The sequence below is a fragment of the Enhydra lutris genome, unplaced genomic scaffold, assembly GCF_002288905.1.
Source record: "Enhydra lutris kenyoni isolate GAN:26980312 unplaced genomic scaffold, ASM228890v2 scaffoldscaffold3, whole genome shotgun sequence".
In the NCBI taxonomy this organism is placed as follows: Eukaryota; Metazoa; Chordata; class Mammalia; order Carnivora; family Mustelidae; genus Enhydra; species Enhydra lutris.
The window spans coordinates 6,748,597-6,768,401 of NW_019154087.1; the positions used below are offsets into that span (position 1 = coordinate 6,748,597).

The following is a 19,805-nucleotide window of genomic DNA, read 5'->3' on the forward strand; positions in this document are numbered from 1 at the left end:
TGATTTTTATTTATTTGACAGACAGAGATCACAAGTAGGCAGAGAGGCAGGCAGAGAGAGAGAGGAGGAAGCAGGCTCCCTGCTGAGCAGAGAGCCCGATGTGGGGCTCAATCCCAGGACCCTGGGATCATGACCTGAGCCAAAGGCAGAGGCTTTAACCCACTGAGCCACCCAGGCGCCCCCTTCATGGTATTTTCAAGAGCTGTAAGATCAGGGAAGGGAATCATTGCTGTTAGAGAAGGAAATAACTGTCTCAAGATTTTATCTCTTTCTTGTTTTATACCTTCTTTGGGTATGATTTACAACAGGCTACTTTAAAATAGCCTTCTGCTTTTTCTGAAATCCAGCATTCCCACTTATTTGGGCTGGTTCCTTTTTTACTTGAAAAATGAGTTTTATTGATGTTACAGTGCTATGCCAAAATTCTTTTCCCACAAATATTAGTCGACTGTAGCAAATGATTGGAAAATTAACCCATGCCAATACAGTATGATTCTTATTAACTTGCAAAGGTTCCATTCCTTAATTTTGGCTGTACATCTCTCATAAATGCATTAAATTTAGAGTCAGGGAATTGTTCAGCTAGAAAAACTAATACCATCATTTTACAGAATATTTAAAACTTGCCTGAGGTCACAGAACTATAGGCGACAGAGCCAAAATTTTAGGCCAAATCCCCTGATTGTGTAGTTGTTTTGACTGCACCACATCTTATATCTGAATATTCTTTAAATTAAAGAGGCCTAGAAGCTGCTATAAAAGCTTGAGTTGTTTATCTTTTCCTGCTTTGTTAAGGCTGAGATAATATTCGTTATAAATGTGTAGGAAATATGCATATTATTTATTTTTAAACATTAACTGAAGTTAAAAAGCAAAGAAATTATAGGAATTATATATATTATGTATATCAAATGCATAAATTTATTTATATAGTATATCAAAAATATATATTATATATCACATGGTATTATATTTCTAATTTATATAATGTATAAAACATATATACAACAAAATTTAAAAGTTTATTTTTATTAAATATACATTTGCTATATCATATATGCCTTACTTATATACACAGAAAGCATAACCAAAGTTAAAGAAAAAGCAAAGATAAACTATACAAAGAAATAGATTATTGAGGAAAAATAAATTTGTACTATGTGTTCTCTCAGGCCTCTCCTGATTAAGTTTTAATAAAAATATGAAAATGGGCTTAAAAATTAAATATAGAGATATCTGTGTGGCCCAGTGGCTTAGACATCTGACTCTTAGTTCCAGCTTAGGTGGTGATCTCAGGGTCATGAAACAGAGCCCACCATCAGGCTCTGTGCTGAGTGCAGAGTCGGCTAAAGTTTCTTTCTCCCTCTCCCTCTACCCCTTCCTGGCTCATTCTCACTCTCTCTTTATCATAAATAAATAAATCCTTTAAAAAATTGAATATAGGACCCTTGGGTGGCTCAGTTAGTTAAGCATCTGCCTTCAGCTCAGGTCATGATCTCAGGGTCCTGGGTTGGAGCCCCACATTGGGCTCCCTGCTTAGAGGGAAGTCTGCTTCTCCTTCTGCCCCTCCCCCTACTTGTGCTCTCTCTCAAATAAATAAATAAAATCTTTTTAAAAAATTGAATATAAATATATGTAGACAGAATATAGATTCTGGCAAGGTGTCCTCTATTTTTATTCAAATTGATTCTTGATACAAATTGATTCAGATATTTCAAACATGAAAGTATTTGTTTATGGAATATTTTTCTTCTTAAAGAGTTTTGTTATTATTTCTAGAGAAAGGTAGATTTTTCTTTTTGAAATAAAATAAAAACTAAGGAAGATTTTAAAATAGCCCTTCAAATGAAATACCAGGAAATAAAACTACATAAAGATCAAGAGAAATTAATTAAAATTACTCTAATAAGGAATATTCTGTGTGTGGGTAGTTACACATATATAGATACATACATAGGAAGTTATCATCATACAGGCTCCCTTTATAAAATCTTAAGGACTTTATGTTTTTCTAAATTACAATCTAAAAACATAAAAATCTTAAAAAATCTTAAAAATCCAAACAACAAATCTTTCACTGATGAGAAAGTAAACAGTGCTAATTCTTTTTCCAACTTCAGAATTATAGTTAAGATGTTGCTTTATAGGATGCATGTGTAAGTACCTCCAGATATTTGTTTGAGGCATTCCAGCTGTCATTTCTATTTGCCTGTTTCACCCACATTCAATTTGAAAAGGAAAATACTTTGTCCTTTTAATTCTATCTCTCTGGTCTCAAGTCATGTATTATTGTTACAAGGTTTTCTGTTTTCTTTTCTTTTATAAATCTTCTGTTGCCAACTGACAATGTAAAAGTTTAAATCATGGGTTTTTTGGTTTTTTTGTTTGTTTGTTTGTTTGTTTGTTTGTTTGTTTTTTTGCTTTTTGCCACTGGAAGAAATGGAGGGAGAATTTTGCACTGCCAGTTGCATGCAATCTGTCTCTAATTTATATTGCTGAGCTAGTCCCTTGGGGGTCTCTGGTAGGGTGACCCCAAAATACTTTTGCCCAATGGGCAATGATTGTTGCTTCAGCTACACTGCAGCAATGATTGGTTTCTGTTTGATAACAATTATCTTAAATCCTCATATTTGTAACTGCAATGTAAAGGAATCTTTAAAAATGTAAAAACCTTTCTTCATTCACTTAAAATTAATTTTGTCCACTTTCTATTCCAACTCCTTTATCTTTCATTCCAAACACAAGTTAAGCCATGAAACCTGCTTGTGGTTATCTGTCGAAAGCAGCACCTTTTAGGATCATAAGAGATTAGTGAAAGAAGTTTTGGGAGATCTAAAGTTGTGCTTATTTTGACCTTAATCTGCTTTTCACTGCTTAAGAGGCATTGTTGGTGACTATCTCAGAGAAATTTTAAAAAGCAGGATACTGTAAATGTCATACTGGATGAAAATAAAATTGTATTCTAGTCACTATATCATCTTGGGGTAGTTTTGCTTTGTTTTCATTTTTTGACTTTAGACAAAGCTCTCTATTTCTGGGCCTCAGAACCATTGCTAAATGCATTTGTCACAATTAGATACTAAAATTCTGCTTTTCGTTATCATTCTATTGATGTTGTGCTTCATAAAAATAAAACCAGGTACAGTCACGGAATTATTTCAAAATGAATTAACACTATATTTTACTATTACTAGAAATCTCAGATTCTTTTTAAGCTCTATTTGCAACGTACATTGAGAGTCCCTTTTGAAAGTCCATACAGCTCAGTGATGGCTCAAGAAAAAACTAGAAAAACATCTTTCTCCTCTCTTGTTTATGGAGAGAGATGTGGTCTCTAATTACTGTTGGACATCTGGAGATGAATAATATATTGTAGGGTAAAGTATCCTTCAAACTGTAGAGTAGTAATCACAAACTGATGAAACAATCCAAGTTAAAATAAAAGCTCTGTCCAAAGCTGTTCTGAGTCCTTGGCTGTCCCAGTGCTGGGTAACATCTAACTGAGATCTGAAAGGAATCTTTTAGTCCATTACATAATGGTGGATAAATATAAATGTGTACAGAAAAATTCTAATAACTCTCTTTCTCAAAAGAACACATTAGTCTGAATTATGATTAGTTATTTGGTAGTATCAGAAAAAGCATATCATGAAAACTGCACGTCTAGTTACTGAATCCTTCTTTTAGAAGTGGTCGAATTAATGTAAAAACGAAAAGCAGCAAAACAAAACAGAAAACACTTTGGTTAATTATCCTTAAAGATTTTAAATAGAGAGTGATGTCAGATAATGCTTAAAAGATTTTTTTCTTTGATAGGTCCCAAGCTAAAAAGAAGTCATCCATAAATATTTGAGGGGAAATGTCCTGAGGAGACAACATCAAATTCAATTATCTTGAGTTGATTACTTTTCTAGTAGTAACTGAAGCAATATATTCACTGGCATTTCCATAGTAAACTTTTAAACAATATTAAACATTTGTAATTTCATTTTGCTAAAACCTCCTGTGTAAAACAACTAATATTTTCTTAATCACTCATGGCCACGATAAAATAAAATTGCTAAACCATGAGCCAAAACAGATTGATATTTTGTATCAACACCTAAACTGTACTCACCAAATGGACAATGACAATAGTATGACTCCACACCACTTTGGCAGGAACCACCATTAAAGCAGGGGTTACATTCACAGTAGTTGATGGAAGATTCACACATTTTACCTGAAAAGTATCAAACTCATTAAAAAAATCTTATGCATAAACATATTAATACCATTACTTCATAACCATAGGTAAAAGGGTAAGCCTGGTGATGGGTATTAAGGAGGGCACAGATTGCATGGAGCACTGGGTGTGGTGCATAAACAATGAATTCTGGTACACTGAAAACAAATTTTAAAAATTTAAAAAATTTATTCTGAGAGATCATATCTTGGAGAAAAGAAATGTAAGAATATTTTACTTGACATGAGAAAATTGGAATATCTCTCAGTTCAAAATCTTATTTAGTTATCCTATTGTAAAGATGTGCATTAAAATAGTTAAGAAATAATTTACATATTATAATAATTTACATAATTTACATAAAATAGTTAGGAAATTTACATCTTGGAAGGAACTATTATTTTCTGGAAAATCACAAATGGTGAACATATTTAAATGTTTTCACTGAATTTATTTTCTCTTGTCAATGTTACTTCCTTTTTCAATTCTGTAATGAGATTTGAAATTTTGCAGTAAAATTCTCACTGTAGAGATTTCCTCAACTCAGATTTTGTAAAGGTATGCAATGGTCTCATTTAGCCTGTCAAACTAAAATACTTTCACTCTCAAGAAATATCACTTCACTGGCACATATCTGTTATAAAACAGAGTAAGAAATCGGGAAACACATCATATATTTCAAATTCTTAAGATTTATTCTTGGCTACAGGTTATGTATACCTTGTCTTTTTCCTAAAACATTAATACCTAACCAGCATATTTTTCAGTTTATAAAATATTCTCATAGGTCATCTCAAGTGAGTCAACTAATATTGACTGAGTGCCTATTACTGGCCAGGAAGGCTAGAAGATGGGGTATGGCAGTCAAAACACACACACACACACACACACACACACACACACACCAGGTAAGTGTCAGAACATTGCATTTCCATTTCAGTGGGGGAGATTAATCCAAGCAACAGAAAACATTTACATTTCATAGATGAATAAAAGTCTTTTGAAGGCTAATATTTTGCCAAAGAAGTTATAAAACTATGGCACAGACAAGTGTAGGTCTGCTCCCATATCCAGGCTTTGCAAAGCTTTAACTGAATAGTTAACCTCTAGGTAGGCCAATGTAGAGTATATGGCCCGTTCTATTTGTTCCTACAGTGGTGGTGGTGGTCATTTTTTAATGTAAATCTAAATGTGTTCTAATGTCACTTTTCTATAAATTTTAGATTATTTCAATAATTTGTTAGAATACTTTCTAGTTTTCCAAATCCCAGAAACAATGAGACATTATAGAGTTCTTTGTTTATTTCTATTAATTAATATGGGGGTTAATTGTTTAATTAAATAGTTTTTTTCTGTAAAGCTATTTTCTGTTTCTTAGCATGATTGCACTAATGCCTTTATTAAATATCTTATGAAAACATGTAAGTTTTATGTGCACAACTAGACTTAATATTGAGCATAGATAATCCATCTCATCATGATTACTATGCTTAAAACATAGTCAAAGTTTTGTTTAATTCATTTCTGTTTTTGTGGCTTGATTATGTAGCCACAGTTGTTCTAGTTTAAAATTATAAGCATGAGTCAGACCCCATGACACTGTTAACTAAACATGTTTCTCTACATCACAGTGTCATAAACAACATTTTTTTCTTTATAAACAAAATTGGGAACTTCCTTACAAGGCAAAATGGTAACATATTTAGAATACCTTTCCATTCTAGGGGGAAATAAGGAAAATAAACAAGTTACCAATCTAGAGGCACAGAAATTAGGTTTTAAGTATTGTAGCAATAAGTTACATTTGAGAAACAGGAAGAACAACTTTATTATAAGCCTGTACAATATCACACCAGAGAGATGCTCTGTCATAGAACTCTCTCCTATGTTGTTTTCCAACTGGATTTCTGACAGATCCCTCTAGAGAAGTGGAGTTTTTTCATTAGTACTAGTATTGCCCAATGGAGAATAAATAAGACCTATTGGCTGTACTTTTAGTAACTTATTTGCTATCAAGAAAGTCACATCCAGTCCTTGCATTTTTTCCACTATAAGAGCATTCACATGTGCTATTGGACTAAGTAAGGTTTCATTTTTCTATTTCCAAAATTTCTTTTAGAATTATATTAAAAGTAGCATGTATTGAGTACAGTTGTCCTTGAACAATGCTGAGATTTTAAAGAAGCCAACCCTCGTAGTTGAAAATCCTATATAACTTTTGACTCCCCCAAGAGTTAACTACAAAGAGCCTTCTTTGACCAGAACCCTTACCAACAACATAAATAGTTGATTAACACATATTTTGTATGTTATATGTATTAAATACTGTCTTACAATAAGGTAAGCTAGAGAAAATAAAATGCTATTAAGAAAATGATAAGGAAGAGAAAATACATCTGTAGCGCTGTATTTATCAAAAAAATATACATATAACTGGACCTGCATAGTTCAAACCTGTGTTGTTCAAGGATCAGCTGGACATAGATTAATATACTTTTTATGTGGTTAGTCTAATACTATGAAAACAAGTTAGTGGGCTGCAAAATTACAACTTTACTTCTGGAAGATTGAAACGGGGAACAGAGAGTAACCGATTCAGGGAGCACTGTCATGAGCAGTCATGCAAATATTTGGACATACATGTTCGCTAACAAAAAAATATGCGTATAAAATCACAAGCCTTTGATACCATAAATCTCAAATATATCTTCTTTTGAATCCTGTTGAAAAAGACTGCCTTTTAAAATTTTGTTTTAAACAATAACAACAAAAGAACATTAGGTGGAAGTTTCATGTAATTTGTATAAATTGGTTATCATACTCTTCCAAAATTAGAATTTAACATAGGCACCTGTGTTTAATGTAAATATAGACTATAGGCTGTTTCAGTTAGTCCAAAATTAAGGATGGAAAGAAACCCAAATTAAGTAAGACTTTCTTGGATATTAAAACATACAACTATGGAAATGGCAGAAGCAGCTACAGACTAAGAAAATATTAGTTTGAGAATGAATTTCTTTCGAAAATTAAAATAAATTCTCAATGGAATCTGATTCTTCCAGTATACAACAAAATAAATAGACATTAGTGAGAGAAAAAAAAATTCAACCTTCCATTTTGCATTTTAATTTAAGCCAGGGCTTTATTTTCTTACTTTTCTCTAGAAGATAGATATTAAAAAATGTAAAAAAAATGACTTTGCTAGGAGTTAAATAAATCAATTTATTGTTGGGTTTGAGAAAAATAATCATATTTATATGCTGGTGTTAGAGTATATAAATTATTTACCACTCAAAAAATTTGGTTTCAGTATTCCATTTGATGAATATATTTTTTTAATTAGTGAATTTCAAAGAGGTTGCCATACCAGATTCAAAGACACAGTTTGAAAATCCAGTCTTGTAATTTAAGTTATTATTAAAAAGACTGTTTTATAAGAAGGAAAGATGTCATAATTTTACAAAGAATTAAAGGACAGCCTTGAAATGCAAATTTCTAGGGTTTGGAAAGTTCATGCTCTATTATCCAGTAAGAAGTCAGCAGCAAATTCTGTATTGTTCTCCACATATCTATCTACTTAAAGTCTCATGTTAATGGCATAATGTTTATCAGAGAATGCAGCAGTTTGAATTACTCTAACATGCTTCTACTACAAAAGAATCTGATGTGTTGGTGCACCATGAAGGCAAAATTAGTTCATTAACTTAATTAATACTGCAAGTCAATTAACAATATTTGTCAGAGCCTTGAGGCTTGCAAGTATACTGATAGGGCTTGCACAATGAAATGTAACCATATCTCTGGAACACAAAAAGCCATGTTCTATTAAGATATGTTGTAATAGCAGCTGTTTACAAGAATAAACTGGTCTCATTGCTCTGATATTCATCAATTAATGTGTTGATATAAATTTTTCATCATAGATAGAAGGAGGTATGCTTCGAGAAGTATAAGCTCTTAGAACTTGGAGAATGGGAACTACTGAAAAAGAAAATGAATGGATCATGGGAGGCCAGTGTATCCACAGACTTTCGAAGGTTACAGTTTAAATTTACAAAAGAAATTTAGCATATTATCTTCATGTTTGGGGCAGAAGGTATGCTGAGTTCATAAACTGAATCTGTTGTGATCACCTGTGTTCTTTGCAAAAGGCTGTACATTTGAATTCCATTCATTCCAAGAGAACATTTTAATGCTGATTATGTAGAGCAGAGCTAAATTTATTCTCACCTGTTAAATTTGAACCCCTATGAGAATATGATGATTTCTTAGATTATATTACATATTTACATATAATTCTTAGAATATATTACATATACTAGATCACAACAATGACTATTTTTGGATCTATTGTATTTATACATAGATAGAAGGGAGACTGAAACTATCAAAATTCAATTTATATCTAAGTTGATTATATTATTAATAAATATGATTTCCTAACATGATATTTATTCTGAATATTTATGCTTACAAACTTTTTTATTATTTTAGCAGAAAGTAGCTTTTTTCACACTGTTAATGTTTCCTATTATTGTGCAAAGAACTATGAAGATAGCTCATCTAAAGATCCTAATCGAATAGTATTATGTTTTTTACAGCAAAAGAAAGCAAAAATATCATGTTTAAGAGGAGCTAGTAAGAAAAACAAAAGGGAAAAAAAAACTGTTTTCCTTTTGTATTTTAAAACATGTAAAAATACAGTTTCAATGATACTACAGATGATTATGTATAATGACATTCACACAATCCATGATAAGCTTACAAATATGTTTTCTGCAGAAAAAAGAATTTAAGCTTCTGGAAGCCTCTTATTAATACTTTCATAAATTGAAAATTGTATTTTAAAGAAAAGCAATGAATATAAGAAATGAGCCACTCTTCTGTATTTCACAGAAAATTTCATTTCCTATCTATTCACTAGATTTTGTTTATATTCTATGGTGTTCTGATCACATGATCACGGACAACATTCACGTACAACTTGTGATTTTAAAAGAATGACTCAGTTACGACTCCCATCTTCATGAAAGCAAATGCTTGCCAAGTTTCTCAGTAAAATTACTATGCACAACCTGTATATAACTTTATATGTCTGGAAAAAAATTCCTATTTATACTGTCAAATGTCATAAAAGTGATGAATGGACAAATCTCATCCTCCCCTGAAATATCAGGACTTACTTGAGACCATAGGAAGACTTCTCCATATGGTAATAAACCCTGGCATTACTCCAAAAGACACACCTAAAATGCATCCAGATGTGTGAAAGTGGATGGGAAAGGTTAAAGGGGCTATGAACTAATTCTGTTAGGAGAGACCCAGATTTGAAAATAAGCTCTATCTACATGCTGCATTTTACAACACCATCTATTCCTCTGAAAGACTTAATGCAGGATTGTGCTACAAGCAGTGGATACCTGGAGCAGGAAGAGAAATGATAATTGGTTACTGACTACAATCGTGCTAATTAGTGTTCTATTAAGTGCAAGAAATGTCATTTGTATCGGAAAAGAAATACTGGATTTGTAGTTATTAAGCTGCTAATTTTCTCCGGAATCCCCTGAACTTCTGAGGCATGAATAATATGAAAGATATTTTCTTTTGATTTACTAAGGTATGTTGACAATAATGTAATTTCTGGTATTATTAAACCTTGTGAAAATCTCGAAAGTAATTTTTCACATGCCCTATACTATATTAAATCAATTCATTCTTTCTAACATGCTGTATTACAGTGAATCAAAGCTCCATTTATGATATAAAATTAAATTACAGAACAGTTTTTTTTTTTTTTTTTAGATTTTGTTTACTTATTTGTCAGAGAGAGAGAGAGAGAGCAAGCACAGGCAGACAGAGTGGCAGGCAGAGGCAGAGGGAGAAGCAGGCTCCCCACAGAACAAGGAGCCCGATGTGGGACTCGATCCCAGGATGCTGGGATCATGACCTGAGCCGAAGGCAGCTGCTTAACCAACTGAGCCACCCAGGCATCCCTATAGAACAGTTTTTTAATAATGAAACATAAAGTGACTGTTACTGAATGTGAAGTCTCAGTATTTTTTTTTTCAATTTCCTTTTGGTTATTTTTCCAGTAATTAAGAAGAAGAGATCAGAAACACAAGTTATACAAACAAATTCGTCCTTTCTAAATCACTCATTCATTTAAAAAACTCCTTATTTCACATGTATTATGTGATACTATGGTTACCAACTTAAAATAAAATTTAAAAAATGTATATGATAAATTCATATTTCAGGAATATACTGGTGGCAATGTGGTAATAACTATATCCCTTCATATCTTTTTATTGTAGTTCTGTAATATTCATTTTTGTACTTATGCCCTTACAGGATGTTCACACTAAAATCTCTGTTCAGCTAACAATCACTCCCTGTAGGATTCTTAGGATAAAATTTTTGGTTTTCATCAGTGCATAAGCCACTCACTCTTCCAGTCTTTCGAGCAGTTTCTAACTTTATGTGAAATACACAGTGGTGGTAGTGGTGGTTGTGTGTGTGTCTTATGGGGTAATATCTAAGGATTATTTAAACCATAAAGTTAAGAAAATCTCACAGTTCCAGTTTGTAATGCCACAAACTTTAAATATCCTTGAAAAAGTACAGGTAAAAGTTCAAAAAAGTAAATAGGAGATAAATGATTGGAAATAGTTCTGATGTCCAAAAAACATTTCAGTGTATACAGGCCTTGGGTAAAGCTTTACTAAAGCATTAGCACTTAATTAGCATTAATAAAAGTAAAGCTAACTAGACTGAATATTTTAAAAAGTTCATTCTATGAGGTACACATATGCTTAAGTAAGAGTTTTGTTTTATGGTTCATTAGCTCTGATTAGCCACTTTAAGATGTCTTGACACATTTACTCCATCTTTCTGAGTGACATTAGCTGGTAAAGACTACCTGGAAGGATTAACTCAAAATGATTCTTCAGGGATTACCTTTACAAAGAACATTAAACAGATAAAGACATTTGAACAATACATTCAGTATGGATTAAGATTTTGTCACTATGCTTTTTGTTATACTGTTTCCTATAAAACAAAATGAATAAATAAAACTATCAGACTTGAATTATCTGGTAGTTTTACTGGATGGACTATGCACATAGAATTTAAAACTATGAATTATATGAATTCAAAAAATAGATTTGTATTAATCTTTCAACTTTGTTTGTTTACATCATTCTTGATCAGCTGGATTATCTCCAACTATGTGAATGAAGACTAAAATGAGCTCTGAAGAGGGGCAGTATGTAAAACTACCATAGTAATTTCAACTTACTTTTGTAACTTCCAATAACTTTCCTAACAGAAAGAGGTTACAATCTACAATCTTTGTTTGGCAGCTCTGGCTCTAGAGTCACAGAATGTAAGCTGAATTTTCTACATTCTTTTTATACCAGATATTATCTCTTGACACTCAGCATCATTCTTATCCTGTATTGCACGACCTGGAAGACACGAAACTATCTTTTCCAGGAGGGCTCAGGCTTAGATTCTGCCAGTGGGTGAGAGTTGAATGACATTTGAAGAGTGAAGACAAAGCAGGGATTGTTCTGGAACTCGCTCATTGCAGGACTGCAGGTAGACAAGATGATTGGCAGTGGTTTCTTGAAATACCTACAGTGTTCCTATTGCTGAGGTTATTGGTGAATTTTCCCAAACTTCATTCTTAGTCAGTTTAAAGATTTTGCAAGCTATTTCTTAGCATTAAGTACCTTCTTACCTGGAAGTCTGGAAGTAATTTCAGTTCTTGACCAATCTCATACCAATATACTATCCCATATGCTTTTTGTGCATATCCAGTAGGATAGTGGACAAAAGTTCTTAAAAGATATCATGGGCTTGCCATAATACTCCATAGCAAATACAAACCAAAGTGTGATGAATAATCACATATGTATAAAAAGAGGCTCTAGAGCCAAGCTCACAGTGAAAACCTATTTAGACCACGTTCTGTGCCATAGTGGAGGCAAGTTATTTAATCTCTTTTAACCCATCAGAGACACAATATTTTGTGCCTTAATAATAATAATACAGTTTCATTGAATTTTGAGAAGAACTAAATGAATTACTAAATGAATAATAATGTCTATGATGTAAAGAACTTTAAGCGGGGCTTTAAATAGCAACTTCATAAATGTTATGCATATTTCATAATGAAAAGAGGGGAATTCCTAAAAGTTTCAATTACTACATTTAGAAAAGTATACAATGTACATTTAAATGTAACAAATCAAAGAAAGTAACAAACTAGAGGGAAGTTATGTTGAAGAATTTGCTCTATGCCCAATCACAAAGCAATATCTATGCTGAAATCAGCATATGGGGCCTTTGCTCACACATTGGTAGTTCCCCTATTCTCTATCTACTACCAAATGCCTTCACACATTTTTCATTCTAGGACTAAGTATAAACTCATTTTAAGTCTAAGTGTGAATGAGTGTATTGTACTAAAATGGACAAAGAGATAATCTTTATTGCTGAATTCTCAGCAATTCTCAAGAAATTTTTTGGGTTGGAGCAGGAAAGACTAAGAATAATTTTTCTAGAAATTCTGAAGTGATTACATGGATCCAGCCTTATTGTTCAGGATGCTAAGAATACAGCTAGGGAAAGATTCACACATTGTGCCACTGAGGTTTCTTGTCTTTGTAGAAATTCTGTGCTACACCTATATTATTACCATTACGTAGCATGACTACTAATACTACTAAATTTCATTGCAACTTATTGAATGCTGGACACTCTGGTAGGTGTTTTACAAGCGTTATCTTTATTTATTACAACAAACTTAAAAGATAAGTAAGTATGATTATTTTCATTTTGCAGAGAGGGAAATTGAAGGTTAGCAAGGTTAAATGACTTCCCAAAAGCTGTAGCTAAATCAAACACTATAAAATCCTTTTATTCTTTTCATTACATGTTATTGCTGCTCCTTTTCCTCACTTATATTTCAAGGATATTATTTTATTAGTAGGCAAAACTTGCATATTCTGCTTTGACTTATTCAAATTTGCTTTATGTCACCATCAAGCAATTTGATTCTTCAAATATGAAACCATAAGTATATACATGATGGGCACCTTTTTAAAAATATAGTGGGGCACCTGGGTGTCTCAGGCAGTTAAGTGTCCAAGTCTTGGTTTCAGCTCAGATCATGATCTCATGGGTCATCTGATTGACCTCTGGTTGGGCTCCATGCTCAGTTGGGAGTCAGCTTGAAGATTCTCTCCTTGTGCCCCTCCCCACACCATGTATGCATGCTCTCTTTCTCAGATACATAAAGAAATCTTTAAAAAATAAAATAGCTAAATATATATTCTTAAAAAAAAAAAAGATTTCATTTATTTGTCAGAAAGAGAGATCCCAAGCAGGGGGAGCAGGAGGCAGAGGGTGAAGTAGGCACCCTGCTGAGCAAGGAGCCCAATGCAGAACTCGATCCCAGCACCCTGGAATCATGACCTGACCCCAAGGCAGACACTTAACCGACCAAGCCACCCAAGCATCCTGCCAAATGTATTTTCTTATAAAAACTTCTTTTGAAGTATTATTCTGTGAACTATTTGCCAAATTTTAAAAAATACATCCTAGTTCTACCTATCTCACTGGTATTTTAAATTGTGTTTGTAAACACTGCAGAACAATCTAATCTAATATATATGGCCCGATACTGTAGAGTGCGCAAATTACAGAAGAAATTTTCTCTCTCCTCAAGCTTATTAACAGCATAATATTTATACACATTTGAAGGTGTACCAACAACCGATCAGCTAACAGATAGATTTTGGATAGATAGATAAATAGATAGATAGATAGATAGATGATAGGTAGGTAGATAGATAGATGATAGATATAGAAACCAATAGAGATATTTGTAATTTGCACACCATATCTTATTAAGATGCCAAAGACTAGTGAAACGTATTTGCTGTCCTATATTTTATTATGCTTCTAAAATGCCAAGGTAAATTATGCTTCAGTTTTGTTGTGGCTTACCAAAGAAGTCGGCTATTATTATGCTTTCTACCTGACAGTAGAAATAACAAGGCATTTTAATTTCAATCTTAAAACACTGCTTTTGCTCTATTGTGACAGTGTGGATCATATTTCAGTAATAATGATGACAATGATCTTAAAAGATCATAAAAGTGGTGATGATAGAAGAATCAAACAGCACTAATTGTTAACAGTTAATTAGGACATAAAGTAGTCTGGGTCTTAGGCTTTAAACATAGTATGTCCTTTTAACTTTGGAACACTCCCATTTGAAGATATTATACCCTTTTCGCTCTTGTACAAGACACTTAACAGATTGACTAAGAGCTCAAACTCTGGAAATAACTGTGTAGGCTTACCACCTGACGCTGTGGCAAATCTGGGTTGCCTCAGAAAACTGACTTACCTGCCCTCTGCTTCAGCTTCTTTTCTGTAAAAACTGGAAAATAATTATCCTAACCTCATAGGTTTCTTGTAAGAAGTAAATAAAATAAATACAGATAAAGTGACTACAACAGCGTCGGCCAGTAGTAAGTGTTTGAAACATGAGCTATGATTATGCCCGTTGTTAGAGAAAATCATTAAAAAAATGACAAAATCCACTGCTTTCTGTTATACTTGACACAGCTAAAGTCTTAGGGAAAGAGCCAAACACCATCATACCTGTGTATCCCGTTTTGCAAACACAGCTGAAGCTTCCTGGAACATTTTGGCAGACAGCACCGTTCCTGCACGGACCCGACAGGCACTCGTTGATATCTCTCTCACAGGCCCTGCCAGTGAAGCCGTCTGGGCAGCTGCAGGAAAATCCTCCTACTAAATTGTGACAGGTCCCACCATTGTGGCAAGGTGATGGAAGGCATTCGTCTATATCTATTTCACACCAGCTACCAGCGTAACCTGGCAGACACTGGCATAAGAAAGGCTGCTGAGGTTCATTTGCTACAATGATGACAGGAAGACTCTCATGGCTCTTTAATACAGAGCTCACAGCCAGTCTTCTTATACAGCTCCCTCCATTCTGGCATGGGCCATGAATACATGAGTCATGGTCCACAGATTCTATCTTTACTCCACTCTGCCGGAGAAGGATCTCTTTGATGCTTTCAAAGAAGGTGGCTACACCACTGGGATTCACATACTGATTATTGTTCCGCTTCACGGCTGCTAAAAGAAACGTTTTATTGTTCTCCTCATATGCACCATAAAGTTGCACAGCAGTCCCTAGGCCTGTCAGTTGGGAGCCAGCAATGCGTAGAAAATGAAGGTAGTGGTTAGTCAGGAAGTCCTTTACTGTTGGAACATTGAGACGCAGTAGGATGCTGTTATCCACTGTAGAGTTAGAAAATCCAGCAAAGAAAACTCGGATATTGCTCGTGACTGTGCTGTGAACTCCATCATTGCTAAGGACAGTGAGATCAAATGTGCCATCTGTTGACCTCGGCTGTGAATTTAGATCACAAGTACCCCTTGGAATACTGAACAGGCTTGTAACTCCCGAAGTAAGGGAGCAGTGGAAGGTGTCTAACACATCCGGATCCTGTGGCTTCACAGAACCTAAAATCCCACCAGGAAACAAATTGCCATAATAATTAACAAATATCTCCACAGTCCGAGACTGGGAAGGATTATCATTTTGGTCTATAACAGTGATATGCACGGTTCCTGTGGAAGACATTTGGGGAACACCAGAATCCCTAGTAATCACAGACAGATAGAAGTCTGCAATCTGTTCTCTGTCAATCTCTCTGGTTGTGCTCAGAATTCCAGCAGTGTTCAGACTAAAATAACTGGTAGCAGGACCTGTGCTCAGCAAGTAATAGGTAAAGGGACCTTGATTGGGAGGGAGATCGGGATCAGTAGACTGAAGTGTCATCACCAGAGTTCCCGGCCGTTTGTTTTCCATAACTTCACCTTCGCTGATGGTCAACATAGGTCCATTATCATTTATATCTTCGAGGGTAACTAGCAGGGAGGCACTTCCTGTAGCTGAAGGGGTCCCTGAATCAACAGCCAAAACTGTGAGATTATAGATAGGTAGGGTTTCTCTATCTAATTCCGCAGTGACAGTGATCTGTCCTGTTTGTGGATTAATGGAAAAGGCACCATTTTCATTCCCTGATCCAATGAAGTAAGAGAACCTGCTCCAGCTGGGGACAGAGTCTGAGTCAAAGGCACTGACAAATGTCACGTGAGTCCCAGTGGGGACCCCTTCACTGATCTGAACGCTGTAGATATTTAAACTAAAAATGGGTGGGTCATTGGCATCAAGCACAGTGATGTTTACAGTGACTTCATCGATATCTGCACCCCTGATGCTACCAAAATTCTTGGCCAACGCCTTCAAAGATACCCTTTCTTCTCTTTCCCTATCAAGAAGTCCAGAAACATAAATCTGTCCAGTCTTCTTATTGATCTGGAAACCCTTCTTTCGGCTGTTACCAAAAATCAAATAGTGTACCTCCCCATCAGTGCCCAAATCACGGTCACTGGCAAACACTTCTCCAACAATAGTACCTTTAGGAGCTGCTTCTGAGATCTCAAAATAGTAAAGTTTGGAAACGAAGCGAGGCACATATTCATTCGTCCCTTTTAATTGTATATTAACAGTGGCAAAACTGCACCTTTCCTCATCAGGGACATTGAAGGCTTTCACAGTAAGATGGTAACTCTGTTTGGTTTCAAAATCCAAGAAGCCTTGAGTGGTGATGACTCCTGTGTTAGGATCAATGACAAACAGGTCACTGTCAGATGACTGTACAGTGTATGCAATCACAGCGTTGGTTCCAGAGTCAGCATCTGTTGCATTTAAGTGGATGACTGTTGTTCCACTTGGGGCATTTTCCAAAACAGTAGGGAAGTATTCATCAGGGAAGAATACCGGAGAATTGTCGTTCACATCAATCACATTTACAGTCACACTGCAGTAACCAGTTCTTGCAACCCATCCTCCATCTGTCGCGCTAACCGTCATTTCATGTTTCTGGCATAACTCATAATCAAGTGCTTTGGCTAGTGTTAATACACCTGTGGAGGAATTGATGGCAAAAATGCCTCCTTCATTTCCTGAAGAAATACTGTACCTAATCAAGCCATTCATGGCTGCATCTCTGTCTCTTGCAGAAACAGTTCTGACTACGGCCCCGATACTGTGGCTTTCTGGGATGGTTGCACTCATGTGACTTTGAGAGAATTCAGGTGTATGGTAGTTTTCCTCGGTGACAATTATTTGAACAGTGGCTTGGGATGAAAGTGGAGGGTTTCCTTTATCTCTTGCAGTGACAGTGATCAGAAAGTTTTGATTCAAGTCAGAAATGAGCGAAGATGCCACCAAAATCCACCCTGTACTATTGTCTAACTTAAATTTTCCAAACTGATTTCCATTAGAAATCAAATATTCCACCTCAGAATTCACACCAAAATCTCTGTCATCGACTGCAGTAACTTTGATTAACTTAGTACCAACTTTAACAGTTTTGGTGACCGGAGTAAAATATTTAGGTTTAAGAAATTGTGGTGCATTATCATTACTGTCCACTGTGTTGATGGTAACTGTTGTCTCACTAAGTAACGAGGGATTACCTCGATCTGAAGATGTCACTATAAAACTATGTCTGTTGATGTTCACATTACTGAAGCCACTGACGTTCTGGTATTTTAAGACCTGTTTATTGAAAATCTCTCCAGTGGTGGCATTAATCCTAAAGTACTCTGACTGAGATTTTATAAAATAAAACACTTGTCCATTTGATCCCTCATCAGGATCTGTTGCAGATACCCGAGTCACTTTGGAGCCAATTTCAGGAAGTTCAGGGCAATCTAAGTAGTAAGAGGGTTTGCTAAATCTTGGAGCGTTGTCATTGATGTCCGTCACAAATATTGTCACATCTGTACTTACAGTCCACCCAGAATCATGTGCAGAAACTCGGATTCTGTAACGGTCCGTATCTTCTCTATTTAAAGGTCTACTTATTACAATATCTCCTGTGCTGGGATTAATTGTAAATGGAAGACTTGTGTCTGTTATAGAATATCTACTGATTGCATTTATACCAATGTCTTCATCAGAAGTTGTGACTCGTGTAACTGTGTAGCCTAACGGGGAATTTTCAGGAATATAGGCACTGAATATCTGAGAAAACCTAGGGGCATTATCATTTTCATCCAAGATGTTAATAATGACTTTTACTGAGGTACTCTGAGAAGGGGAGCCTTTGTCTGAAGACTTTATGGTAAGCACATACTGTGATATTTTTTCCCTGTCTAATGGCCGAATGCTTCTAATTTCACCAGTGGCATGGTTAATAGTGAAACTGTGTTCTTTGTTACCACTAACAATTTCATAATCTAACTGTCCATTGGGTCCACTGTCCTTATCTGTCGCTGAAATAGTAAGTATTTTTCGAGGAGAAAGATTTTCCAATATTTCAGATACAAATGGATCTTCCTTAAAAACTGGGGAATTATCATTGACATCTAAGACTGTTAAGTCAAGTTTCTCATAAGAGGATAAAGGAGGGAAGCCTCCATCCCTGGCTTCTATCCATATGACATATTTTTGTATCTTTTCAAAATCCAGAGGTTGACTAATGGACACCTGCCCTGTTAATTGATCGATTTGGAATGTATTGCCAAGGTTTCCACTTGCAATATAATAGGACAAAGGTTCTCCTCTCAAGGAGGACCCTGTAATGGTGGTGACAAGAGTGCCAACTGGCTGGTTTTCAGGAAACATGAAAGTCTGTTCTTTGGCTCTGACTTTAGGGAAATCTGCCTTGTTCACAAATCTAACAGTCACTGTTGTAGAATCTGTCTTTGGAAATGAGCCACCGTCTTTTACATGTACAGAAAATGTCACTTCTGAAGCCCCATTTAGTGGTCCAGCTGCCATAATAGCTCCTCTCAGTGGGTCAATGTGAAATTTTTCAGAGTTTCTACCCGAAAGAGAATAATGCAGTTCAGAATTGGGTCCAATATCAGCATCTGTGACTGTAACTGCAAAGACGAAGGAACCTATGAAAAGAGGAAGTGTGCAGTTACAATCACACGAAATCCAAATAAAACATTTGCTAGTAGATTAACGTATACAAAATATTATATTGCTCCCTAATATCACTTTACTTTCTCATGATTACTGGGGGAGAACAGTAACTCCTATATTATCTCTAAGGTTCCCAAGTCAAATCTATGTAATGGTAGTCTTCAGGGACTGACCTGCCATTTTCTAACTAAAACCCATATGGTCTACTGGATTTAATATTTTTCAGTATGCCTTTGAGAGAAGCACAGGGAAGAGCAATGCCTAATCATTCAGAATTATAGTTCCTTGGAGGAAAATCTGTATATAACACAACTTCCAACAAACATGATACTAGAGGAGCTCTGTTAAAAGCTCTGTTTCTACCCAATGAGAAAAGATAATTGCTCTGTTATGTCTTAAAACATCTTTGAATTGCCATATAGGTAATCACATCAACAAAATTTTTAATTTGTTTTAGAAAATTATTTTGATTCTTTATATCCACTGTTCTTAGTAGCATTCTTTTATCTGTGAGCTATTATC

The 19,805-nt window shown here is 34.9% G+C and overlaps 1 protein-coding gene across 3 annotated transcripts in view; it reads right to left on the reverse strand.

Moving 5' to 3' along the window:
* Positions 1–19,805, reverse strand: part of LOC111156127 (FAT atypical cadherin 4) — a 179,872-nt gene that overhangs the window by 23,382 nt on the left and 136,685 nt on the right. For all 3 annotated transcript variants that reach the window (XM_022516792.1, XM_022516772.1, XM_022516781.1), the window contains exons 9-10: positions 14,906–19,255; positions 4,118–4,222 (exon numbers count right to left, since the gene is read on the reverse strand). In XM_022516792.1, coding sequence (XP_022372500.1) covers positions 4,118–4,222; positions 14,906–19,255 — 4,455 coding nt within the window. The remainder of the gene's footprint in view (positions 1–4,117; positions 4,223–14,905; positions 19,256–19,805) is intronic.